Here is a 26510-nt window from a genome sequence, read left to right as displayed (position 1 = left end):
AAATTTTTTTTTGTTTTTTTGAGCTTGCCAAAAAAGGCAACAAGCTTCAAAGTTTTTGTTCGCGTTTGCTAAGACGCATTAACAATTGGCACATTTAACGGAAGTTATTGATGTCAATTTGTAAAATAGGGAAAGCTTCGCTCAAATGACATGCGGAAAAAAATCATAAAGCAATAAAATGTTGATAGACACACATATGTACATATATATATATATGCAAAAGCATTAGCAACTGCTATATAACGCCTGAATAGAGCCACGGGCTAGCGTTGATAATAGCAAATATAACTAATTAATAATTAGTTAAAGAGACCAAATTTAATTTGTAAATTTGTACAGATGAAAATAAATGAGTTCTCTTTAAATTGAGACAATGAAGAAATGGATTAAAAGAAAAATAATGAAATAAAAATTTAAGTTAATTTAAAACAAAATTGCTTAAAAAAATATTAAGTCAAATATAGTTAATTCTTATAGAAGCGCTATAAGCAAAGTTTTATATTTTGTGCAATTTACTTTTTGAGATGTGGCAAAAAATTAGAGAAAATATTTTTGAGTAGTGGCACATAACCTCACTTTAATAAAAAAAAAATTATTAAAATTGAAATTAAATCATCGAAAATAATTATTTTAATAGCTGATGAAATACTTAGTTTTTCTAGACCCTCAACCCATTGAGAGAGGCTGTAATGGTTTTGTGACAGGCAAAGAGAAGCGTGGCAGATCCCATAAATTATGGGTTGATCTAGCCGTGTTGTACTATTCGTATTTACGCAGAAATCTTTGAAACCTCAAAAGCTAGACTTGAAATATATAGAACACTTCATTTTTAATTAAATTTAGGTATACAAAAGAGTTTTATGTTTAATATACAGATTTCATTTAAGAGTACAGAGGTCCCTAGTTCTTTTCTACTTAAACCTATTCATAAATATACACCACAAATTAATTTGCATTAAAATACCATAAGTACGAGGCGGGAAATACCCGTATATTCGTGATATTACACCTCGTACGAACTTATCATACGAATTTCATCGATAATTCAATTTCTTTTTATCGATAATTTTACTTCGTGACATATGCTATACTAATTACCTAGTTTCATAATGGGATACCATTTGCATTTATCGATAATAATCGATAATTTGATTTCTATGCTGTTGGAGCTAGAGCTAGAGTAGATTCATGTAGATGAATGCACATATCTTGTAAATTACAGATGCTAGAAAACTTTGTTAGTATTCACGTACATATACATAGATATGTGTATGTACATAGATGTGTTTCTAGACAAGAGTTAAAGTTCGAGCAGAGGCAGAGGAGTGCTTGACGTGCGATTGCAAATGCTGCACATAGTTCGTGCTTCAAGGGAATCGAGTTCAATGTGCGTCATTTGTGTGACTGGCCAATTTAATTGTCACATTAATGGGCTCAACGGGCATCAACGGGGAGGACACTTGTGCGTCTTCGGGCGGCGACTGTGGCCCATGTTGAGTTAGTCACCTAAAGGGCAACTATTTGCTTGGCTGACAGCGTCGCCAGATGATTTTACTCGACTGCACACACACACACACACACACACAGAGAGAGAGAGTTGAGGCAACTCGCGAGCATTCTTTGGTTCAATGCACCCGGTTGCACTAAAAGCAGCAGCAGCAGCAGCAGCAGCAGCAGCAGCGGCAGCAACGTGCAGCAAGCACTTCAGCCGCACTTTGTCGTCATCCGCATCCTTGTCATCAACGTCGTCATCGTCATCGTCGTCTGTCAAAGGCAAAAAGATTCTTCAGCTGTTTGTTCAAATGCGTCAAAGCCTGCAAAATGTTATTGTTAGCCAGAAGTGCTGCCCGAGCTGAAGAGGCAGCAGCAGCAAGAGAACGGAGCGGGGGCGGTGCGGTGCGATGTGCATGCATAGCTACTGAGTGCACTTTGCAACTAGGCAAATGCATTTCACCCACACTACTCACAGTCAGCCAGCTGCATCTCTCTCTTGCGCTCTCGCTCCGTCTCTCACCTTCGCTCCGGCTGTGTCTCACCTCGTTTCGTCTGCCGCTTTTGGGCAATTGGAGCTGCAACTGGCTAACCTTTTGCTACTGCCGCCGCTGTCGCTGCCTAGCAATTTACACCTTGTTAACAAACTATTTTTCTGTTTTGTTTTTCAATTTCAATTTTCGAAAAAAAATTTTATTTTTTTTTTTTGTTTTTGTATTTTTTGCTCATTTGCAATACAAATTTTACTCAATTGTTGTGGGGATTGGGTGGGTGCCAACGTATCATTGCTTTTGGTTTCTGTGCGTGTGTGTGTGTGTGTGTGTGTGCGTCGTTTTAGCCAAGCCCAAAACTGAGCTCAAATCAAAACACAAACTGAAATCGTTTCCCAATCCAAATTGCAAATAAAATGTCCTAAAGCAAGGGGAATGACATAAAAGCTTGAGATTTGTGGGTCAGCTGGAAGCAGTTGGAGCTCAATTGAAATAGTAAACGCTAAGCGGGAGCTAGGAATACTCTAGAAAAGGCCAATACATGGACTCAATAAGATAAATGTTTGAAATGCTATAAAGATTTGATGGGACTTGTGTGGATCGACTCACCAAATTATGCTCTCAAGTTTAATTATTATAATTTCACTAGGCGCAAGATTAATGTTACTTATAAAATCGATCGATATGTATCGATAGACTACTGTTAATCAAATTTTTAATTGAATATTTTAAGCATGCTATCTGTGTTTCGCTCTCCTTCTCATACTCTCCCTCTCTTTCTAAATATCTCTACTTGCCTATTCCTTTTTCTTCCCTTACTCTGATCTCTATTCGTCCTTTTATCTGTTTATGTTTCTCTCCATATATCGTCCTTTCTATCTATCTTGCTCTCTTTCTACATAGTTCACTCTATCGAGAGAGAGATAGATCTTCGTTCTATCTCTCTCTCTCTTCGTTCTATCTCTCTCTCTCTCTCTCTCTCTTTCTCGATGTCACTGCCTTTCTTACTGCCTTTCTTACTCACTAATAGTCCTCTCTCTCATGTCTTTCCCTCTCAAACTCTTCCTCTATTTATCTATTATTCCTTTCTCGCTCTATCTCCTTCTCCCTCCCTCTCTGTGTTTCTCCCTCTCCTACATCCCTCACTCTCAGTCTACTTATATATTTTTCTCTCTTTCTCCTCTCCCTCTCTTACGTTCTCTCTCTCTCTCTCTCCCTCTTTTGCGATCATCATTGCTACCTCAACGACTTGGGTAAATTTCAATATTCCTGCAGAAGCTTCGCACAAACTTTTGGGAGTCCAAAGATCGCTGCTCTCTTGGCATCCCAGGTTATCCATCGATAAGAGACCAGCTCGACCCATTCATTCCCTCCCCTGCCCTGCCTTTGCCTGCTCCTCCAAACGATTGCCCACAAAATCAATGACACGTGCACGCGCCGCGCGTTTTGTGCGCTGTTTTAAACGCCACCTTATTTGGTCGTCATCTCGGTTTGGCGTTTGAAGTTGTCGAATTGTGCGTCACTAAGATCGGGCCAAACCATGCCTTGTATGTGCCTGCCAGAGCCACTAAATGCCAAAAAAAACAAAAAAAGCAACAGCTACAGAAGCAGAAACCGACAGAGAGACAGAGACAGAGACAGACATGGATCGATTTAGAGCTGATGGCTCGCAAATCTCTGATCGCGAATGTCGCCCGGATCGATCGCTGTCGCTGCCAAAGCTGACCATTTTAGAAGCAGCTCGTTATACAAATTCACACTTGACCAAAAGCCCCAGCAATCACACGCGCGGCACTGTGGAATCGACTGCATAATATATGGGCACAAAGTTGAGAGACTAAACTGAGAAAACTTGATTGAAATTGCATAGTGAATAGAGTTACATTTATTTAACAATATGAATAAAATAAAATTACTACATATGTGTTATATATATGCTAAGTATATATATGATAAAGTCAACTGAAGTGCATGATTTATAATATATGTATATACTAAATATATCTATGAGATAGAAGAAATTAACTACATGAAAGCCCATGCTTCTCTTCCTTCTTCTTCACGATGAAAAGTCATGTTTCAAAAATACAAAAATTTTATTTACATTTATATATAAATAAAAAAAATAAATAAAAATAACAATTAATTATTAATATGTGTACTTCTGTCCTTTTTTACGACTAGAAAAAATATTTGTATATATTTTATAATTCTCTAATGTTTTTCTGATCTACTATTTCGATGAGAACAAACATTTCTTCTGTTTTTTTTTTTTTTTTTTTTTTTTTTTTGTTTTAATATAATTTTATAAAGAAAATTTCATAAGATACCAAATTGACAACGATAGATAGACCAACCAATATAAGGGCTTATCTTGAGGCTTTAATACTTATACAATATATATATATAATTACTGAATGTTATATGGACAAAAACTAAAGTCAGACTTAGGTAAATTAAAAATCTAATAAACTATAGTCCAAAAAATAACAGAATATTATTAGAATATTATCACCGACTCGATGGGATATATATATACATATAGATATATATACATATACATATATAAATAACACTAAAAATTAATAAACAAATATTCGGAGTAGAAAGTTATGCGCAAGAGATACGAAAATTTGTTGTCAAAATTTATGCAATATTTTCTTATATGCGTTCCACGGTGCAACTGTAACTTATGGCCAGATTTAATGAAGCATTCAAAAAAGAAAAAAGGGCAACACGCGTGGGAGTGGCCGACGACAATGACCAACCATGAACTCTCACACATACACACACATGCAGATAAACACACACACATGCACACACATCTAGGCTAGCCCATTAGCCCGATTGCGCCCTGCGACAAGGTTTTCTAGACTAACCTTTAAAGTTCACTGGCCAGCTGGACACTGGCTGCTGCTGCTGCTGTTGTTGTTGTTGTTGCTGTTGCTGCTGCTGTTGCTGTTAAGAACTGTTGTGCGCCCACGCCACATCTTCAGTGACTCGGGCCTTACGTAACAGCAACACAGTCCGACAGACCTTGCCCAATTAGCCGCCAGAAATATATTGTAATTAGGTGGAACAGTGCAGCGAGAGAGAGAGAAAGAGGAAGCACGCAGAAGGCAGCAAGGAGTGGGGGGCTTGTGAATGCACCTGCGAGAGGCGGGGCAATGTTGACAAGGCCTTGGCAACATGTTGCCAAAGGCAGATGCAAAATGTTGCGGGCGCTAATTGAATGAGATGATGGGGAGTTGGGCCTGTGGCCGTGCCATGTTGCATGTTGCATGTCCTATGTTGCATGCACATCTGCGTTGCGTGGCAAGCACGAAATATATATTTCACTTTAATGACCGTTGCACGTTGTCCTCAAACGGCGACACATTTGACAATTTGTGAATGTGGCAGGCAGCAGGCTGAAGGGGGAAGGTAGAAGGTAGCAGGGGGAAGGGGCAAAGGGGAAGGTAGAAGACAGCAGAGAGAAGACAGAGCAGCCATCAAAAGTCAACTATCAATGTGACTCTCTCTCTCGCTTTCTCATTCTCTATCTCTCTCTCTCTCACTCTCTGTCTCTCTCTCTGTATGGAGCGCTGCATGCAACAATTAGAAACCAGTCCGTGTTAAGGCGACGACAGCAGCACTCTGGCAATACCCTTACCTCCAGCGGGGCTTATCAATTCCATTGGAGAGCCGAGCTATGCCAAAGCGCTTCATTTCGAATGGAAAATTTGCATTTTAGGAACTTGAGAAAGTAGTGAAGTTGTGGCCGGGTCTTATTGGAATTTTCAGATGCTCAAGTCTAGTTGGAGTGGATTGACGGTTGCGTGATGCAACTGCAACAGCAGCTGGAGCTGGAGCTGTAGCTGGAGCTGGGGCTGACTGACTTATTTGGTATGCCAGATTTGTCGCTGTTGTTGTTGTTGCTGCTGTTGCTGTTGCTGTTGTTGTTGTTAGTATTTACCGGAAGCGCAATTGCTTCATTATGGCACGTACTTTGTCAAAGGCGTTGCGTTGACGCGACTTTGTCAGACGTCGTCAGAGCCGCCTCGTGGCCGGCCGGCCAAGCTTGCCTCGCATCCAGCGTTGGCTTGGCTGAGTGGTTGACTCACGTTGGGATGTCTCATGGTTGTTGTTGTTGCAGTTGCTGTTGCTGTTGGCCAACAATTGGGCAGTCTTTATGAATGAAACTATGGGCGCATGTGGGCCGCTGATTGCAGCTGATCCGGTTTGCTGGCCAAAATCTAAATGGGGAAAAAATAAAAATAAAAGAAAAAGAAAAAAAATCTGAAACTAATCCGTTCTCGTTTCTCTCGTTCCATTGCAGGGGCAAATTTGCGGCAGTTCGTCGGGCGATACACAAGAATTCCGGTTCGCAATTCGCTGCCAAATTCCTAAAGCGACGCCGACGCGCCCAAAGCAGCGACAAGGAGATCAAGCACGAGATCGCCGTCCTGATGCTCTGCAAGGGCGAGGACAACATTGTCAACCTGAACGCTGTGCACGAGACGCGCTCCGACACGGCGCTGCTACTGGAGCTGTAAGTATCCCGAGACTAACTAAACACAGACTAACTTAGAGTAAGTTAGAATAAGACTGAAGCTCGAATGCCATTTGGGGGCTACTGCTCCTCCTATTGCTACTGATCCTACTACTACAGCTACTGCTATTACCACTGCTACTACTATCAATACTGCTACTACTATTACTACTGCTATATATAATGCTACTTATACTGCTATATATATACTACTACTTATACTGCTAATTATACTACTACTACAGCTGCTACTATTACTACTACTATTACTACTATACTACTACCTATACTACTACTACAGCTGCTACTGCTGCTGCATATAGTACTACTATTACTACTACATATACTACTGATATTACCACTAAATATACTACTACTATTACTACTTCTACGACTACTACTATTACCACTTCTACAACTACTCTATTACCACTTTTACTACTACTATTATTACTGCTCCTACTACTATTATTACTGCTACTACTACTAATACTACTATTATAATGCTGCTTCCAATATTACTACTGCTACTAATACTATTACTATTATTACAACTGCTACTACTACTACTACTACTGAATGTTAGAGTCACAGCAGAGTTCATATTAACTAACTTAAACTGATTGATTGATTGAATCAATTGAAGCAACAGCTCTATAAAGTCAATTTGTTATCATGAAATGAAAATTCTTTTAACTATTGCTATTATTTTTACTTCATTCATTAGGTAAAAAGTAAGAATAATTTCAAAATAAATAAATAAAAGAAAGTAATTGAAATTTAAAAAATGAAAAATAGAAAATCATTTAATTTGAGCTACTAGAGGAACCCAAAAATAATAATAATTTGGATTGACATACTAATTGTTACAATCTTAAATGCTGCAATAGTCCATTTGGTATTCGGAGAGGAGAGAGTAGTCAGAAATACAGACGAACATTGCAGATAAAGAGAAACAAATATGGAATCTGTCAAACACAGTTGGTTTGCTAGTTTAAATTCGAAAACTCTAGAAAAGTCAAGTGGGTAAATCACATGCAATAGAAATGCTCGAAGATCACAAATATGGCCAAGGCATCGTTTAAAGAAAGAGTATATTGGTTTCAGGCAATGCTTGACTGGAACCCTCAACCAGATGGTTTGCTAAGACTTCAGATTGTTAAATTTGTAAGCCGAGTTGTTTAATTCATACGAAGTTCAACCTCTACTTGAAGGGACTTGTCCTACAGGCAGAATATAATAATATAAGTAGTACTTATGATGTACATGTATCTGGAATCAAAGTTAATCAGTAGCCAAATGCTCGAAGTTCGAATTGCGTAGGATTCAGGGCGAAGCAATATTGCATAGATTAGCTTAGAATGCTTGAATATAATTACATATACAAAGGAACCCAAGAGAAGAACGATCTTACGTCTTTATACCCAGAAGAGGTTTTTTTTTTCATATCAGTTTGTATGCAGAGTATTGCAACTACTGGACCAACGCAATGAGCAGAGTCTCTATAATCCTATTTCATAGGATTTTCAATAGATAGTATTGTAAGCAATTCATAATCCGTTACTATACATATTGCAAATATCTACTTTATATACATATATCCACCTCAATCTCGTTCCAGGGCCACTGGCGGCGAGCTGCAAACGATATTGGACAACGAGGAGTGCCTCAGCGAGGCGCAGGCGCGCCATTGCATGCGCGAAACGCTCAAGGCTCTCAAGTTCTTGCATGATCGCTCCATAGCCCACTTGGATCTGAAGCCGCAGAATATTCTGCTGACTGGCGAGCGTATTGAGGGTGAGTTGGAATGGCGCATGGCGAATTGCCGGTAATGTCTGCAGTTTGGATTGTGATTAACACGCTCGACTCTCCCACAGATGGCCTCAAGCTGTGCGATTTCGGCATCTCGCGCGTCGTCTGCGAGGGCATCAATGTGCGCGAGATGGCCGGCACTCCGGACTACGTGGCACCGGAGGTGCTGCAGTACGAGCCCCTGTCGCTGCTGACGGACATCTGGTCGGTGGGCGTGTTGGCCTACGTGCTGCTCTCGGGCTTCTCGCCCTTTGGCGGCGATACCAAGCAGGAGACCTTCCTCAATATCTCACAGTGCGCCCTGACCTTTCCCGACAATCTCTTTGGCGGCGTCTCCCAGGCGGCGATTGATTTCATACGTCGCGCATTGCGAATTAAGCCAAAGTGAGTACGAATCGAGTTAAATGGGTCTGTGCTTAACTAACTCTCTCCCCCTCTCTCCCTCGCTCTCTCTCTCTCTCTGTCTCTTTGTAGCGATCGCATGAATGCCGCTGGCTGCCTGGAGCACGTCTGGCTAAAGGACGAATGCTCCTTGAATAGGCAAATCTACTTGCAGGCACAGCACGATGCCGACTTTGTGCAGGATGACGAGGACGAGGATGAGGACGATGATGATGAGGACGAGGAGGAGGAAGATGATGAAGCCGTGGAAAATGTTTCACAGCAACAGCAGCAGCAACAGCAACAGCAGCAACAAAACGGCACAACAGCAGCAACAGCAGCAGCAGCAACGGCAGCAACAACAGCTGGCGCTGCCACAGGAAGCAACAAGGGCACGCACAATGGGCACAGAGCACACGCCAGCTCGAAGATACCAATCGCCACCAGCCACAAGCTGAGCCCCAGCACAGAGACCACAACGGCCATACACACACTGCCCCAGGCGCTGACCTTGTCGCTGGCGACAACAAACGCAACGAAGCCCACACAGATTGTGACACCGACGCGACGCGCCTCGGACTCGGACAAGGAGAACACGTACACGGCGACGTTTGTGAAGAAGCCGATGGCCAGCACGGCCACCATACAGATCGGCAGCAATGGGCTGGAGGAGACGACAGTGATTGCCACGCTGGCGCTGTTCCCGGATGCGCCGACCACGCCCAAAGTCATACGCAAGACACCCGCCACGGAGGCCAGCTCAGCGACCTCGGTCAAGGCCCTGGTCAAGAAGTTTCAGCTGGACGAGCTCGAGGCGCACAGCAACAGCAGCAGCTCCAATGGCAATCTGGCGTCCACAGTGACGCAGCTGCAGCTGCAGCAGCCACGCAAGTGCTCAGTGCCCAGCATTGCGATGCCACCGACCAGCAACAGCAACAGCAGCAATATGCGTCGCAGTGTTAGCGGCAGCAGCAGCAGCAACAACAGCAACAGTTGCAACAATGTGCGACGTGCCTCAGAGCCACTAACCGCTGTGCACAAGAAGCAACACAGCAGCAGCAGCAGCTGCAGCAGCCCCAACTCAATTTCCAACAGCAACAGTAATACCAACAGCAGCAGCAGCAGCAGCAGCAGCAGTAACAATCCCAGTGGCAGCAGCAGCAGCAGTGGCGGCAGCGCAGGTGGCAGCAGCTCGGCGCTGCTGCTGAATGGACGAATGCCAACGACAGCGACGGCAGCGGCACATCATTTGCATCATCATCGTATGCACCATCACCGTCATCATCATCATCATCATGTGATGGCCGCCAAGAATGCCGCCGCCGCCGCCACCAACAACCTGAGCTTGGACCAGGGCATCATCTGTTAGCTAAGGGCCGAACGTGTGCGCCGCAATGCCAAAAGTTTCTTTCACCGCTTCCTTTGCTGCATGTAGCAGTGCCTGAACGTGTAGGCGTGGTCGGCGCCCTAGCTGCCCTAGCGTGCCCGCATCCGACAGGATCAAACAGCAAACGGACCGGGCGCCAGGATAAGTTCAGGGAGCCAAGCGAGCAGTTGCCAGCCAATTGCCAAAATTGTCGACGTCTACGCGTGTGTTGCGGGAAGTTTTGTTTGATTTTGAGTTTCTTAGTTAATGTTATTAGCCTCTAGTTGATCTAAATAAAAGAAGAATAAGCTACACACACACACACACACACACACATACACACCTAGACACGCATACACTCAACTCACCATGTCCCCGCCCCCTTCTCCACTAACCCAGCCGATTTCCCCCCAAAATATTGTTAAGTTGATCTGGAAGTATATAATTAAAAATCTACATAATGATAATAATAATAATATATACATACATACATACATATATATATATATATATACAAACATATATATAATGATCTAGATAGTTAAGTTCACATGCGTATGTGTAGATGAATATATCGAGTAATTCGTAAGATGAGTGGCCGTCGCAGTGGGGCGCAGATGAGTGCGGAGCGAGACGGCGATAGAGAAAGAGAGGTGGATAGCAAATCAGAGCAGTCAGAGCGAGAGGGAGATAGGATAAAGGTTGCAACGTATTGGCCAAATTGCAAACAAAAAAAATATGTATACATCTATATATATATAAAAGGAAAATAAAATTAATTTGAGACATATCAATCGTTGTGTTGTGCGTGTGTGAGAGTGCGAGTGTGAGTGTGAGTGTATGTGTGCATGTGCATGTGCGTGTGTGTTAAGATCGTTAGGCCACGTTTAGCATGTTTCAACCAATTCAATTCTGTCAATTCTGGAAACGTCTGCATAGCATAAATGATATGAAACAAAAGAGAAAATGAAAATGAAAATGAAAATGAAAATGAGAATTATCTAAATGTCTGTTTAACCTTACATACATACATACATATATACAATGTTGAGCGCCATTTGGCAATTGTTTGTTACATAGTTCAGCATATTGCATACATACATACGTACATATACATATTACATTGTAACCAAATGTATACATTAAACAGAGTTTTGCATTGAATATATGAATATGTAGTTGGAGTTGGAGTTTGGAGTTACAATTGGAGTTGTTCGCATTTGGTAGTAGAAAAGAAAAATAAGAAATCTAAATAAAATTGATGTATTGATTGTTCAAGAGTTATGCATATACATAAAATATACATTATACATACATACATACATGTTATCAGCTAAAAAGTAAGGCAGAAGAGATGCGAATCGATTCGAATTGTTATCTATGTGCGTGTTCATTACATAAATGTCGTCGGGCGTATGCCCCCAAAACAAAACAAAGAAACATACTTATGCAAATTTGTTCTTTATATATGATTAGGATGTATTTAAAATTAAGTTTTGATTTTCTATCGGTTTCAATGATTTTGCTACCCCCTCTCTCGCTCCCACCTATCGCTTCTCTGCAGTGTTTTTTTTTTTTTCTCTTGATATGATATGATATTTATCGTGTTTTTAGTTGCAAACTTTGAACCCAATCGGTTTTTTCTTCTTTGTACATACAATAATATTATAGGCGAAAATTTCTATGATTAATCTTTTTTTTTTTTTTTTTTTTTTTAATTTCACTTTGCATAAAGTCGAGCATTGTATTTATTAGGCAAAGTCTTTGTGAATGGTCAGTTGATTGTTAAACTGAATAAATAATTTATAATGTTGGCGAGTAACTGAGCGCCCCTTTCTTAATTTTGATTACGATTAAACGATAATTTCTTATTTCCCTCCGTCTTCTTCATCTGCTTCGTTTACTGTATATTGATAGTTAAATAAATGCAAAGAGCACAGCGACAAATGGAAGAAAATACTGAGAATTAATGCAAGAGAAAGAAACGATTTTTGTGAACTGTGCGTTTTATTTTATAGCAATATTTTTTAATTTCATTTTTTTTTTTGTGTGTGTTTAGATAAAAGAAGATGAAAGAAACAAAAACAAAAACAAAAAAAAAAAAACAAAGCAAAGATGAAATTTCTATTATTATATATTATACATAGTAATTATTTTATAGATAACTAATTTAAAATGTATTCAATAAAATTTTAAAAACAAAATAAGTTGGTGAAATGTTATTGGATATATGTACGTGTGTATAATTGTAATTGGTTTCCGTATGGAATTATATATCCTCTACTCGAGCAGATAGCTGGGTACCTCGTAATTCTCGTGGACGCCCGAGAATTTGATCACCCAGCCGATGCCGTCGTAGTTGACCGACTTGTGGAAGCGGACAAAGAGCTGGCTGCGCTTGCTCAGGTAGACGTGGGGCTGGTCATCGCCGCAGAAGCGTCGCATCTCCTGCAGTTCGTTGCGCTCGTTCTGCTCCTGGATCACAAGGTAGTCCGTGTGGCAGGTGGCCCTCGAGCCAAGGTTGAAAACTACAAGCGTAAATGGATGTGTTACCCATAATATACCAGGAGTTGTGATAGACGAATTGACTTACATTCAAAGGTGAGCAGGACTCGCGTGTTGCTCGGCACCCGAACACTCCAGCGGCAGTCGGAGTTATTGCGCACATTCTGCGGATAGAAGGGATTGGCGAAGATGCCCTCGGTGTTGTACAGCTGGCCACCGCAGCCGGGTCCGTCGGCGACAGGGGACGCAATGTATGTCAGGTCGAAGCTGTTGAAGTAGCTGCCCGTCTTGAAGTGTATCCGCAGCTCATTTGTCGACGTGAACAGGCTCTTGCCTGGGTTCGTGTAGGAGCACACGCGCTGCAGCGACTTGTTGCTGGCCTTGTCAAAGATTTCGATATTCTCCACATCGCAGTCGGACGAGCCGAAGACCACCTCGGCGTAGTAAAGGCTAAGTGTGTAATTAGCCGGTGCCAGGATTTCGGCATCGCAGTCCAGGTTCTCCGATATCTTGACACGGCCCTGCAGGCCGCCGTAGCTGAATTTGCAGGTCGTGTCCGGCACAATGCGAATGTGAAAGCCGGACCGGGTAACGGCCCCATTGCTACGGAACTTTACGTACACTTGCTTGGAATTCGGATAGTAATCATCCGGCAAGCCATTGCCGCAATATACGTGCTCCAAGGCATATTCGTTATACAAACGGGACGATTTTCGTCCATGGAAGATCACCATATCGCCATAGCCCTGCTCCACAATTTGCGCATCCTGTTTGGAATTGAGGTAGAGGTAATTACTTCAATTCCTATTATGAAATCTTAGGGTATATACATAAATTTAATAAGGCTTAGTAGAGAGATCGATCGATAAGATTTGGATATGTATGATGGATGGAAAATTACCAAAAAAAAAACTTTTCCCATTGTAAACTTGACTACACCGCTATCTATATCCTTTAAGAGGAGCTCTAGACTGTCTGTCTTTAGCAAAATACTTAAGAAGGTATCAAATGGATTTCAGATTTCGTTTCCATCCATACATGGCTCTAGTAGTTACTCTTGCTTACCTCCGTGCTGTAGATTTTGATAAAGTCCGCGTCGCAGCTGCCCGTCGCATTGGGCGCCTCCAGATCGAGACTGACGAACTTGAGATGCAGCGATATCTCGCTCTCGATCTTCCACAGGCAGAAGACGTTGTTGTCGTAGTTGCCCTGATCGTTGACCGGAGATCGCAGCTCGTAGGGCTGCTTGCCATCGAGCTTAATCAGCGAGCTGCCGCACTGCAGCGGCTTGGCCGTGACAATCACCTCAAAGCCGGTGTCCGTCACCTTTGAGTCGGTGACGAAGCGCATGAAGAGCACGTGCCGCGATGAGATTAGCGTCGGTGGCAGGTTCTGGCCACAGAATCTGCCGATCTCATCGGCGAACGGTCCGGCGCCATCGCGCAACTCCAAAAAGTCACCGGAACAGTCTTTCGTCTCCTCCACGTGAAAGCTGCGGAACTCGACGCTGATCTGAAAGCCGGAATCCGCCCGGAACTTAAAGCTGCAGTCCAGATCGTTTGCATAGGAGCCGACAAACTTGTTGAACGTGTAGCTCGCATTGCTCACGCCCAGATAGATGCTCTCATCACAGTTGGGCATGACGCGCACCAGCGCCCGGAACCCGACCGAGGGATCCCGATCATCGGAGTAGCCGTGTATGAGCGCCCGGCTGCTGGGTATATGCAGGGTGGGCAGATGGTCGGTCAGGCGTCCGCAGAAGCGCGCCATGCGCCGCTTCTCGTCCGGCACGGGGCTGGAGAAGACCTCGACGCCATCGTAGCTGCACAGCTGATTGCCGTCCTCAAAGTCGAGCAGCTCGAACTTGATGGTGAACTTGTGGCCCTCCGGCGCCGTCAGATTCCAGTAGCAGTCGCTGTTGTGCGGCATCATGTTGTCCTCATGCTGCCGCACCGACTCCACCACTTGCGTTGAGCTTACAACGCCGCCGCACAGATTCGTCGAGTACTCCAGCTTGAAGCCGCGCCCGCTGAACGAGCTGTCCGAACGAAACACGAAGCTGATGGACTTCGCCGCCCGATACGCATACTGATTCTTGTGCCCGCAGATGACCACCTCCTGCTGCCGATCGACAGCGTCGCGCGTCGTCACCGTCACATTGTCGAACATGCAAACACTCATTGGCGAGCGCTCCAGGTCGAAGTCAACCAGGCGCACCAGCACCCCGACTGCGCTCGAGTCGCGTGGCTTGATTGTGTAGTTGCAATAGAGATTCTTGGCGTAGCCCTTCGGGTAGCCGGGGCTGATGATCTCCTTCGGCTCGCTGACAGCGAGGAGCTCGCCGCCGCAGATGCGCTCAAATAGGGCACTGAAGCCATCGCCCGTTATGTCGCCATCGGAGCGGAAGATTAGCCGCATCGCTGGGCCCGTCGACTCAATGATCTTGGGCGGATCGCGACCGCATAGGTTGGCCAAATCCGTCCAGTTGCCAGTGGAGGATGACTGGCTGTTGTTGCGCTCCTGGACGCGCAAATAGTCCTTGGCGCACCTGGCGCTGTCCTCGATGTAGAAGCGTCCCAGGAACGAGAGCGCTATATGGAAGCCCGGATCGGCCTCGATCTCCCAGATGCACTCCACATTGTTCTTGTACTGCTCGCTGAAGTCGATAATGCGATAGGGGTAGGTCAAGCGGCCACCGCAGCCGCTGCCGTATTTGACGGTCACATTGAAGCTGGAGTTACGATTGGCATTGGCCGGCGGCTCGAGATGATACTCGATGAATAGCCCACGTTCCACCACCAAATTGACGGCCGTCGCCTGATTGCAATAGCGGCCCATAACGGGTGAGTTCTGATCGGGTCCGCTGTACAGGATGAGGTAATGCAGCTTGCAATCGCCCTCGAGATTGACGCTCACGAGCACCTCCAGCTGCACGTCCTGGGGCGAGAGCGGCTCCTCGATCGTCTGATCCGGCCCGACGGCCCAGGCACAGTTGATCGTCTGCTCGCCGGCCAGATGGCTGGGCTGGCTGATGGTCACATTGTCGCTCAGCTCTAGGGGCACAGTGCCACCGCAACGCTGCAGGCTGTAGGCCACCTCGAGCAGCCTCATGTTGTTGCGTCGATTGCCGGAGATGGTCATCAGAACCGGAAAGGGCAGCCGTACGCTGGGCACCGTCTCATTGACCTGATTGGCCGGGCCGCCCGAGCAGAGCAGCATCGGGAGCAGCTGCTCAGCCTCGTCGGGACGCATCAGCTTGAGGGGCGACATGACCAGGCAGATGTGTCTGTTGGCCATGTAGCTGCTGTTGAAGCGCTGCACCTGCAGGAGCAGCGTGCTGTTCTCGGGCGGTCGCAGCTCGTACGTGCAGTAGACCACGCTGCTGTCGTTATCCCTGCTGAAGCGCAGGACGTTGCTGACGGACAAGTCGAAGCGGGAGTGGCACTCGCTCTGGCCGAAGGCGCTGAAGCGCAGCTTGAAGCCGCGATGCTGACTAAACGGCAGCAGGAAGCTATCGATGCCCATCGTGTTGTCCGTGGAGATGACCTCGGCGGGCGGATTGTTGGAGTACCGCCCGATGATCGACTGTATTCTGTGATCGTTGGCGAAGGTGATGCGGCCACGGAAGGTGCTGAGCGTGTTGTTCGTGGTGGCGCCATTGTCAAAGTCCAGTACTTCCACCCTGACGCGCCGCCCCTTGGGCACCTGGATGCGCCAGGCGCAGTGCGTCGGCACCCGGACACCGGACGGATAGTTCGGCGTCTGCAGCACACCCTGCACCGCGTGAATGGTCTCGCCGCAGCGATTCCCGATCGCGCTGTAGCGCAGCTGGAAGCTCTGATCGCTCCCCAATTGGCCGCTGGGCATGCGCAGGCGTATCACGATTTTGTTCGTCTCGACCAGGAAGCGTCGACTGGTAGTGCCGCAAATCGTCAGTCGATCGCTAATGGTATCGCCGAAGGGCTCTATCTCCTCCAGCTCCAAATGCGTGTCCTTCGTGCAGTTGTCAGAGTTTATGGCCAGCGGTAGGTGCATCATCTCGAACCGCAGATCGATTGTGCTGCCCTTCTCTACCTCGATGGTGTAGACGCATTCCTTCAGCTTCTTCGGCTGCAGATGCAGCTGCAGTTGCTCCGCACTGGGCGAGTGAATCAGCCCACTGGCGCTGTAGTAGCCGCCGCCGCAGTCGGCCAGCTTGACCAACGCCTGGAAGCCCGGACGCGGCTCCAGCACGCTCGTATAGAACTTGATGCGCAGCTCGCTGCCCGATGAGTAGACAATGTCCGGCTTACGGTTGCCGCAGTACCGGCCGAGCTGGGGCATTAGCTCGGTACTGCCATCGTTCAGCTGAACAAACTCCCGATCGCATCCATCGTCCTCCTCGCTGCTGTTCCCGTTCCCATTGCTGCTCGGGGTCAGGTCAAACGTGCCAACGAACTGCACAGCGATGCGATGGTGAGACGGTGCACTGATGCGCCACACGCACTCCGAGTGCGGGTTCGGCAAATTGGGATAGTTGGGTGAGCTGATCAGGCGCTCGCTACTGTTGCCGGGCCCCTCCTCCAGCTGAATGTGGCCGGAGCAGGCGTGGCCCAGCTCCTCGTACCGGAAGGCGGCACGGAAATACGGCGACAGCCTCTTTTGGAACTTGATGTATGCCCGGTTGGAGCTGGTCTCCAGCACATCGGTAATATTGCTCTCACAGTACTTGCCGCGGCCCAGGAACGGCGAGTCCTCCGCATAGCCATTGCGCACCACAATGAAATTGGCACAGCTGTCCATCTCAGCGACGCTGTTCCTGGTGCTCAGCTGCGACTCGAGGAAGGTGATGCGTATGCGCTTGCCCTGACGCACGCGTATCGTCCAGACGCACTCCAGGGGATAGACCAGAATGTTGGACACCAGCTCCGTGATGTTGACCGTGCCCTGTGGGGCAGTCAGCTCCGAGCCGCACGTGGTGCGAAGCATGCTCGCAAAGCCCGTCTTATTCACGCTCGCATCGGTGACAAACTCCAGGCGCAAGTACGGCTGACCGTGAAACACTAGCTGCTTAGGCTGCTTGGGCAGCTTGCAAATCTTCGTCAGCTGCGTCCAGTCCTGCATGTCACTGCTGCTGGACACAGTCAGATAGTCGGCGTAGCAATCATTCGAGAACTGCTCAAAGTCGACGACCATCAGCTGTACGGACGCATGTGTAGCCGGATTGCTGGGCACCAGGGTCCACACGCAATGCAAGTTGGGGGCATAGCCGAACGGATATCCGGGCGAGTTGAACGCAATGACCGACCGATTGAGCGAGATCAACTGCTGGCCGCACTGGCGCGCCTGCAACTCGGCCGTGCGATTCGAGGCCAATGCCTCCTTGGACAGGCGCTCCCAGCTGAACTGGAACGGGCCCCGTGTGGCCGTCACGTAGAGCACGTTCGTGCTGGAGATTAGTGGCTTATATGCCGGCACCGCCAGCTGGGCACCAATGTCCGTGTAGCCGTCGTAGAAGCGAACGTGCTGCTGGTCCACATCGCGCAAGTGCTTCAGATTGACCAAGACCACGTAGTCCGTGTCAACGGTGATGCGCCAGCTGTATGGCTCACTGCTCTCGAACTTGTCTGGATAGTGAGGCGATTCCACTTCACCCTGTGTCCCATTGAGTTCATTGTGTTGCTCTGCAAAGGCGGTTCACGGCCGTTAGACAGAAGCAGAGAGAGAGGGGGTGGTGGGATCTAGCGACTTACCATAGTTATAGCTGGCCATGAAACCCTCGCCGACAACATCGTCGTTGCTCTTGAACTTGATCCAAATGCTGCCCTTGGAGTGAATCGTCGGCGGCAGCTGGTTGCCACAGTAGACACCAATGAGAGCACCGCGCGGCGACCCCTCACGCAGTTCCAGGTAGTCGTTGTTGCAGCCCTCGGACTGCTCCAGATCGAGCGACTCAATTGTCAGACTCTGTGAGTTACCCGCGCTGGCCTGCACTACCCATTCGCACTCAATGTTCACCGGATAGCTGTCGGGGTAATAGGGCGAGGTGAAGCGGCCCGAGAGCCCATTGTAGATACTACCGCACGTCGTGTCCATGTTCATGTAGTGGCCCTCGAACTCGGCGACCAGGGCCAGGGGCACACTTATTGTGAGAGCATGGCCCCGCGAGACGATCGCCGGCGGATGGGAGCGACAGAACTGCTGGCGTGGCCGGCCGGTAGCCTCGGTGCCCTCATAGATCTTGACACCGTCCGCCTGGCAGTCGCCCTCCCTCGGATAGAGGGCCGAGGCGGCGCTGTGCAGCTGGATGTGGGTGGGCGTGAACATGATGTGCCTGCTGGGATCGGCTGCCTGCAGCACCCAGACGCAGGTCTCGTTGCGAGCCACCTGCTGCGACAAGGTCATGTACTGAAAGTCGGACTCATCGATGACCAGCTTCTGGCCGCAGGACTCGCGATACGTTATCTGAAAGCCTCCGCTCTGCACTGAGTCGTCTGTGACGAACCGCACGGTGGCTCGATTCGTGGCGGACTCGTTTCGTTTCGGATTCGCCACGTCGCCTGCTCGGCCACAGAGCTTGAATATCTGATTGGTCTCACTTTCGTCGAGAGTATCGCTGTCCATATCAATGCTGGAAATCACACTGATCCCGCTCATATCGTAAGCAACCACATAATCCCAGCCGCAATTGAAGCCCGACTCCAGGTCAATGTTGTCTATGCTGAACTGGATCGTGTGATGCGGCGTCACCTCCACCTGCCACTCGCATTCGCTGTTCCGCGGATAGGGCCTTGGATAGTTCGGGGACTGAATGATGCCGCTCTTAGTCGACAATCGGCCACCGCAGGCTGAAAAAGTGAATGGGTTCACACATTAGATCACTGATAACGTTCGCCATACTTCCACACTTCTGACGTTAGTGCATCCATACGTATAGTCTGGTCTAGTCGACGTCTCATTGAATTCTTCAACCTTCAATAGTGATTCATGATTGGATGTAAGATTCTCCATTTTTCGATTTGCCCCTACCCCAATTGGTATATATACTACTACACCATCTTGTGGCAAATCAAGCCAAGCAATAATTCAATCAGACAGACAAACCTCAGCTTGAATGAGATCAGTTGATGCCTAATCCAGCTGCCGTCTAGATCAAATCTAGATCGTAAGGCAGTTCAGCCAAAATCAAGATTAACTTACGACTCTTTATAACTTTATACTCTGCCTTGAAGCCGATTCCGTTGTGGGAGCTGTCGGTGATGAGGCGGACGTGCAGCTTGTGTCCGGCACTGGTGTAGATCAGTTTGGGTTTACGGCCACAGTGTTTGTTATGGACGTTGACATCACGGAGACTATTCGATATCTGTGGCAAAGGGACAGAAGTTGATCAATGGCAAATCATGCATTTGGTGTTGAGATATGTAGGGAACAGACCACTAGGGCATCCTTGGTACAGTTAACGCTCTCCTCAATGTCCATGTCCAGGATAGTCAGCTCGATGACCTGGCCGGGAGTTGCGTGCAGCAGCCAATAGCATTCGACATCATTGGGGTACACCTGCGGATGCTTGGGCGAAGTGAATGTTCCCTTCTCGCCGCGCAGCTCCTGGACACAACCGTCGACGCGATACTCCAGCCGAAAGTTGATGCTGCTCGTGTTGTGGACAATCGTCAGGTTGTCGGCCTTGGCGGTGTACGCGATCAGGCCCAGCACAGGCACCACGCTGGCTCCGTCGAGCAGATAGACGCCACCGTCGGCGTCGGTGGGCAGCCGGTTCTCGCGATGATCGAAGTGTGAGAATTCCAGTCGTATCTGATTGCCGCGTGGCGGTCGCAGCTGCCAGCTGCAGTTGATGGCGCCCTCGAAGAAGGCCTCGCCATAGTTGACGCTCTCGATGACGCCCTGGGTAGTGTTCACAATATTCTGGCAGACGGTGCTGTAGGACAGCCGAAAGCCCCGCTCTGCATTGCTGTTGTCCGAGTGGAAGACGATAACCGCCTCATTTTCATCGACATGCAGCACGCGGCTATTTTCATCCGGTGTGCTGCAGAGCGCAGTGTACGGCTGATCCAAGAGCCGGGTGTTCCTGCCGCCGCTGTAGATGCGCAAATAGTCGTAGCCGCAATCATCGAGAGCCTCCATCTCCAGGTCCTCAATGACGATCTGTATGCTGGAGCCGGGATGAACGCGCAGCTGCCACTCGCACTGAGCATTGTGCGGATACGTGCTGGGGTAGTTGGGCGAGGTGATGACGCCCTCATTGCCAATCAGTCGGCCGCCACAGCCGTTGGCAAAGACGCGCCACGAGAGCCGGAATCCACGGGCGCTGTCCACGTCATCCGTGTGGAAATGCAAATAGAGGTCGTGCGTGAAGCTGGGAATGCGGCGCGGTATGCTCGTGCCACAGTAGCGCCCGATGAGGGCGGAGCTGTTGCTGCGACCGTTGCGCACCTCCAGCCAATCGCCGCTGCAGTTGCGCGTGGCCGTCAGCTCGAACATATCGAACTGCAGCTCCATCTGGCTGCCGATGGGCGAGCGCAGCTGCCAGATGCAGTCGAGTCCGTTGGTGTAGTTGAGCGGATACTCCGGGGAATTGAGCATGCCATTGGAGGCGTGTATGTGACCGCCGCAGCTGTTGCGCTCGACGAACCGGTACGACAGCTCGAAGCCATTGGCCACATCGCTAAAGTCCGACACAAACTTGATCGTGAGGAGGCGAGCGTGGCTTAAAAGATCCTGCGGCACTTTCGTGTCACAATAGCGAGCTATCGCATTTGGTGTCGCCTCGTTGCCAGCAACTAGGCCATCGTAGATCTCCACATAGTCGAAATTGCAGTCCGGCATGCTCTCCAGCTGAAAGCTGAGCCAGTGTAGCAGTATGGCCTTGTTCGGTGGCGCCATGATGATCCAGTAGCAGATCATCTCATTCCTGTAGTAACCGAGCGCATTCACCGGCAAGCGTATGTTCTGGCCCTCCTTGGTATGCACGCCCCCACACTGGTCGCTCTCCACGGGCACCGCGCGATAGTCGAAGCGGAAGCCGCGACCCGTGCTGCTGGGCTGCGTCTGGAGATGCAGTATTAGCATATTGGTCTGACTGACGTAGTCCTCGGCGGGCAGCCCCTGGCCACAGTAGGGCCCCAGGATGGCGCGATTGAGGCCGTCGTTGATGGTCAAGGATGTGCCGCCAATGCATTCGCCAGTCTCCGTCGTCTCATCCGAGTCCCCATCTGGGGACATGTCGGTCATTCTGTCCGACAGCTGAAAGTCCACTCGCTTCAGCGTAATTACCGTATTGGGCTCAGTCAGTATCTTGTATGTGCAGAAGCGTGAGCTACTGGTCAAGTTGGGGTAGCCCGGCGATGTGATCGTTCCGCTGGCCGCATCGTAGGTGCGCGAGCAGTCCATGTGGTAGTGCAGCTCGAAGCGATCGACAGTTGAGCTGGCCGTGTTGGCTGTGTAGAACTTGATGCGTATGCGATTGTAGAGCGAGTGGAAGCTGGGCGGCAGCGCACCAGCACCGCCGCAGTGTTTGCTTTGAAGTGCGGTGACAGCGGTCGACCCCTCACTCGAGCTGGGCGTGACGTCATACAGCTCAATGCAGGAGTCCGCAGCTAGCTGAAAGACGTTGAAGTCCAAGCTGATGGACTCACCCATTGCCAAGCGAATGTCGTAGTCGCACGAGATGGCGCCCGTACCGAGCTCATAGTTGGGCGAGCGTATGGTGCCCTGCTTGCTGGAATAGACCCCACCGCAGCCCGGCAGCCGCTCTTCGGCGGAGTAGTGCAGCTGAAAGCCCAGGTCGGTGCCACTCTCATCCGAATGGAAGCGAATGATGGCCTCATGGGTGGGCAGCAACAGCGGAGCCGGTCGTTCCCGACTGCAAAACTTGTACAGCTCCTGGCCAGAGATAGCGTCGCTTATCTGAAAAACAAAGCCATTAAGGAACATGGTCAAGGCTCAAGGCTACCACCCCCCCTCCCCCATCGATGCCTACCGAGACAAAGTCAAAGTTGCAGCTGTCGTGATCCTCCAGCTGCAGGCTGAAGAACGTCAGCTTGATTCGTTTGTTGCTCGGCGCCACCAGACGCCACTGGCAGTCGCGATTGCGTGGATAGTTGCCGGGCGAGCCCGGCGAGGCGAGGGTGCCGTGCGTCTCGAACTCAAACAGGCCGCCACAGCGCGGCTCCATCGACTGCCAGGTGAGATCGAAGCCGGCGCGAGCCGTCGAGTTGTCGGAGCGGAACCACAAGTAGAGCTGGTTGCTGGACGAGATGATGTTGCCGCCGTGCGGCTTGTGATTGCCGCAATAGCGTCCGATGACCTGGGACGCCGCAGACCGGCCGTCGTTGATCTGCAGCCAATCGTAGCGGCATTCCGTCGAGTCCTCTATGTCAAAGCTCTCGAATGTCACGTTCAGCACCAGCGACTCGTTCGTCCGAATCACCCAGGCGCATTGAGAGTTGTGCTCGTAGCTGTCTCCTCCCGGCGGATAACGGAGCCGTCCCGTCAGCCCGGTTAGCATCGCATTGCAGCTGCTGAACCGCACATCGCATAGTCGACCCCGATAGCCCGGCTGGCACTGGCAAACGAAACCGCCTCCTGTCGTCGAGGGCGTCGAACTACAGCGTCCGTTGTTCTTGCAGGGCTGCGATGTGCACGCATCGGGCAGGGGATCACAGCGCGGCCCATGGAACCCACGCGGGCAAATGCACGTATAGTTCGAGGGGCCAGCATCCATGCAAACGCCTCCATTCTGCAATACACAGTAAATAGCTCAATCAAATGTTGGCTTGATTGATCCTTCCCGATTGCAAAGGACCCTCCGGTCCTTCAATCAGTCGGACAGCAAGTTATTAGCAGGGATTGTCCCTGGATATCTTGGCCAAATTTTAACTGTATTCTGAACTGTAAGATATTGCGTATATATCTACCAAGGGGCTTTTGATCTCACTGAAGGGGTTGCTGCTCCTACCGAAGGGCTGTTGATCCTACCTCTGCAACTGTTACCCATTTTTCTCTATAAATATGACAAATAGTATTAGTGATACTTTGAATATACCCAATTTCTATTTGCCACGCCTCAATCTATACCAATATATGTCAGCTCTTAGACTCTAGCTCCAATTGAAGCGAAAAAAAGGCCCTTATCAAACTCTACCAAGAAATACACCAAATATTTAAGCATTGCAATTGATCTGAACAGAAAAGCAGCCATAGTCAAGTAATCCTAGTTTCGAGATTTCAGAGTGAGATACGGTGTAAGCAGAGTGCCCCTACTCGAATGCCTAATTTTTGAATGACGATGTGCTGTACTCTACGAAATCATTCAAAGCGCTAAGACGAGGGTAAACTCGAATATATCTAGCCGGAAGAGTGATTGGCAATCGATCAGCCGGATGGAGAGAGACCTTACCGAAAGCAATATACTCCTCTCGCTTGCTGGGCGAGTACTCAATATAAAATAACGGCAGATAAAGTAGAGACCATATCTGCTGAACGCTTACCAAGCAGGGCAAATCATTGCAGTTTTTGTTGGTGCCGCGGATGCAGCCCGTTTCGCCGTAGCCGCTGCCCACCATGCCGGCGGGACAGCTGCAGATGATCGTATTGGAGATCTCGGAGCAGATGGCCGCCGGATGGCAGAGCGAGCTGCGCTGCGAGCAGCTGGTGTAGCTAATGCCGTTGCCATTCCCGTTCCCGTTCCCGTTTCCGTTCCCATTTCCGTTGCTGTTGCGCTGACAGGTGCGTCCGTCGCCCGTCCAGCCGACGGGACACTCGCCGCAGTGGCTGGAGCCGTAGCTGTTGATGCACTCGACACGTGGACTGAGGCTGCAGCCGCCGTTGTTCGTCTCGCACTCGTTGATGTCGCGGCAGCTGACTCCATTGCCGGTCAGGCCGGGCGCGCACGGGGCGCAGGTGAAGCTGCCGGGCAAGTTGATGCACTTGGTGGAGCAGGGCGTATGCGCGGCCGCCGTGCACTCGTCGATGTCCTCGGTGCACGTGGGCGTCAGTCCGTTGCTGCGCCAGCCAGCCTCGCACAGACACCGATAGCCCGTCGCATCGCTGCTGGGCACGCAGCTGCCATGCCCGCACAGCTCCCAGCTGCTCGCCGCCGAGCAGTCCGTCTTCCTTTGGCTGCAGTGCATCCCGTGCCAGCCGGGCGCGCACATGCAGCTGAACGAGCCGAACTGATTCACGCACTGCCCTCCGTTCTGGCAGCCCAGGTCGGTGCCCTCCAGTAGTGCGCACTCGTTGACATCCCGCTCGCATCGGCTGCCCTGTGAGCGATCGATACATAGACAGAGAGAGAGAGAGAGAGAGAGAGAGAGAGAGAGAGAGAGAGTGAGGTAGTGTAAGGCTATGCGACACACACGCCCCCCAAATACGCCCCCGGGTGAATTACCTCGAAGGCGGCCACGCACTGGCAACGGTATCCATTGTAGGTATTGAAGCAGGAGCCGCCGTTCTCGCACGGATTACTGTGGCAACTGTCCAGCTCGACCCTCGTCTTCAGCCGCTGCACCTTGTTATAAACGGCGCGCAGTCGCGACTGCAGGCGTCGCAACAGCACATTGCTAGCCCGGGTCCTGCGCACAATAGAAGAGCCAATCAATCATTTGGTAACTTATCAATCCGACCTACATCATTCCGGGAAGCATCCCTGGTACGGGCTATGCAGGTCGAACGTAAGAGAGATCTATGCACAGCATGCACGATGGTATCGACCGAGGGGTTATCAAACTACATAGATACAATCTCGTTCTATATACATATATCGCTCATATATTTCATAAATCCCCCATACACCAGATGCATCGGTCATATATCTATCGCATCAGGTTCCGCACATCCTTTGTTAGTCCGTTCTACTGTCATCACTTGAATGTCTCTACCGTCTCTATAATCCCTCCCTTTTCTTGTTAATCTTTTGATATAAATTATCACTAACTAAACTTGTCTACTACCTACATCTGACTTAGTCCATCCCATTTACATCCCGCTGTTCATATACGGTATATATGTATACGGTTCCACATACACTCCAAATTTACCCATTGAGCTTACCTATTTTGAAGCTGACTCAACCTGGCGTTGAGCCCATTGGGTCCAAGGGCTTGGGTTCTGAACGCCGTTAGCTGATCGGCAAGATCACGCAGATCGACAATGTCATCGACTCCGCTCCACTCGTCCTTGCCGGCGCCGCTTGTGGGTCGCTTCTTGCTGCCGCCGATGGGCATCAGGAGATCGAGCACATCGTATTCCCCATTGATCACCAGGCGGGAGTTGCCGCTCAGTCGGAAGCTGATGTTGCGATTGGCGCCCGACTCGAATATCAGATTGCCATCCTTGCTGATTATCTTGGGCCTACAAAATGCACGCGAAATTGAAATCCGTAAGCCGTAAGCCGTAAGCCGAACGCGTAGCTGCCTCTACTTACGCATTGACAAAGCCTTCCACGCAGCTGATCAGCAGGAGGAGGATGAGTGGGGGCCGCAACCGGTTGCGTCCTCTGTGGCTACACATGGTTCATATTCCGCAAAGCAGTTTTAGAACAAAAATCTATTGTTAATATTAATAGGAATCGCAGACGTTCACTTGGCTCAGCTCTCGATCGAGCTCTGTCGGTGCCGCCGCACGCCGTTCGCGACGTCAACTGCGGGGCGTTTCCGCGACGCCACATGCCGCACGACTCAACGGTATACGCCCACCGCTCGCTGCATTCCGATAGCCCGCCAATGGTCAAGTAATACGACTGGAGTGAACACCCTTCTTCATCTTTTTACTTTGCTTAAAAGGTACACATTTATTTCAGAGCCACTCTCTGCGGAAGGAGGGACACAGACATAGACATATAGACATACAGATGGGTGCATATTTATATATGTATGTATATGCACATTGTTGGTTCGTGGATATACTCACTAGTGTTATATATTTTATATGGATTTTA

The 26510-nt window shown here is 48.9% G+C and overlaps 2 protein-coding genes across 8 annotated transcripts in view; one reads left to right on the top strand and one right to left on the bottom strand.

The window, feature by feature from the left end:
• The window catches only part of Drak (Death-associated protein kinase related), a 78192-nt gene extending 66246 nt beyond the window's left edge, over positions 1-11946 (top strand). For all 7 annotated transcript variants that reach the window (XM_089263502.1, XM_089263499.1, XM_089263500.1 and 4 more), the window contains exons 3-6: positions 6301-6513; positions 8135-8310; positions 8391-8709; positions 8800-11946. In XM_089263502.1, the coding sequence (XP_089119628.1) occupies positions 6301-6513; positions 8135-8310; positions 8391-8709; positions 8800-10075 (1984 nt within the window). In that variant the 3' untranslated portion in view covers positions 10076-11946. The remainder of the gene's footprint in view (positions 1-6300; positions 6514-8134; positions 8311-8390; positions 8710-8799) is intronic.
• A 237-nt stretch (positions 11947-12183) lies between these two features.
• Cubn (Cubilin) lies at positions 12184-26144 on the bottom strand. Its single transcript, XM_018108371.3, has 11 exons — positions 25998-26144; positions 25625-25924; positions 24963-25146; positions 24064-24837; positions 22554-23312; positions 19991-22480; positions 19757-19919; positions 18310-19404; positions 13643-18240; positions 12666-13344; positions 12184-12600 (listed from the first exon to the last, which is right to left on the bottom strand). Exons 1-11 carry the CDS (start codon positions 26081-26083, stop codon positions 12353-12355), a joined length of 11376 nt encoding a protein of 3791 aa, XP_017963860.1. The 5' UTR covers positions 26084-26144; the 3' UTR covers positions 12184-12352.
• Between the last annotated feature and the right edge of the window lie 366 nt (positions 26145-26510).

Source organism: Drosophila navojoa, chromosome X (genome assembly GCF_054131105.1).
Source record: "Drosophila navojoa isolate 15081-1374.11 chromosome X, UAZ_NAV_1.0, whole genome shotgun sequence".
In the NCBI taxonomy this organism is placed as follows: domain Eukaryota; kingdom Metazoa; phylum Arthropoda; class Insecta; order Diptera; family Drosophilidae; genus Drosophila; species Drosophila navojoa.
Note: the sequence above shows the minus strand (reverse complement) of the source record. Positions and strands in the feature narration are given on the sequence as shown.

Excerpts from the sequence above, each read along its gene's own strand:
- Cubn (XM_018108371.3), bottom strand. The coding sequence starts at position 26,083 with ATGTGTAGCCACAGAGGACGCAACCGGTTGCGGCCCCCACTCATCCTC. Across the intron at positions 25,147-25,624 it reads TTGAGTCAGCTTCAAAATAG|GACCCGGGCTAGCAATGTGC; the intron begins GTAAGCTCAATG and ends TATTGTGCGCAG. Across the intron at positions 12,601-12,665 it reads AGTCCTGCTCACCTTTGAAT|TTTTCAACCTTGGCTCGAGG; the intron begins GTAAGTCAATTC and ends TTACGCTTGTAG.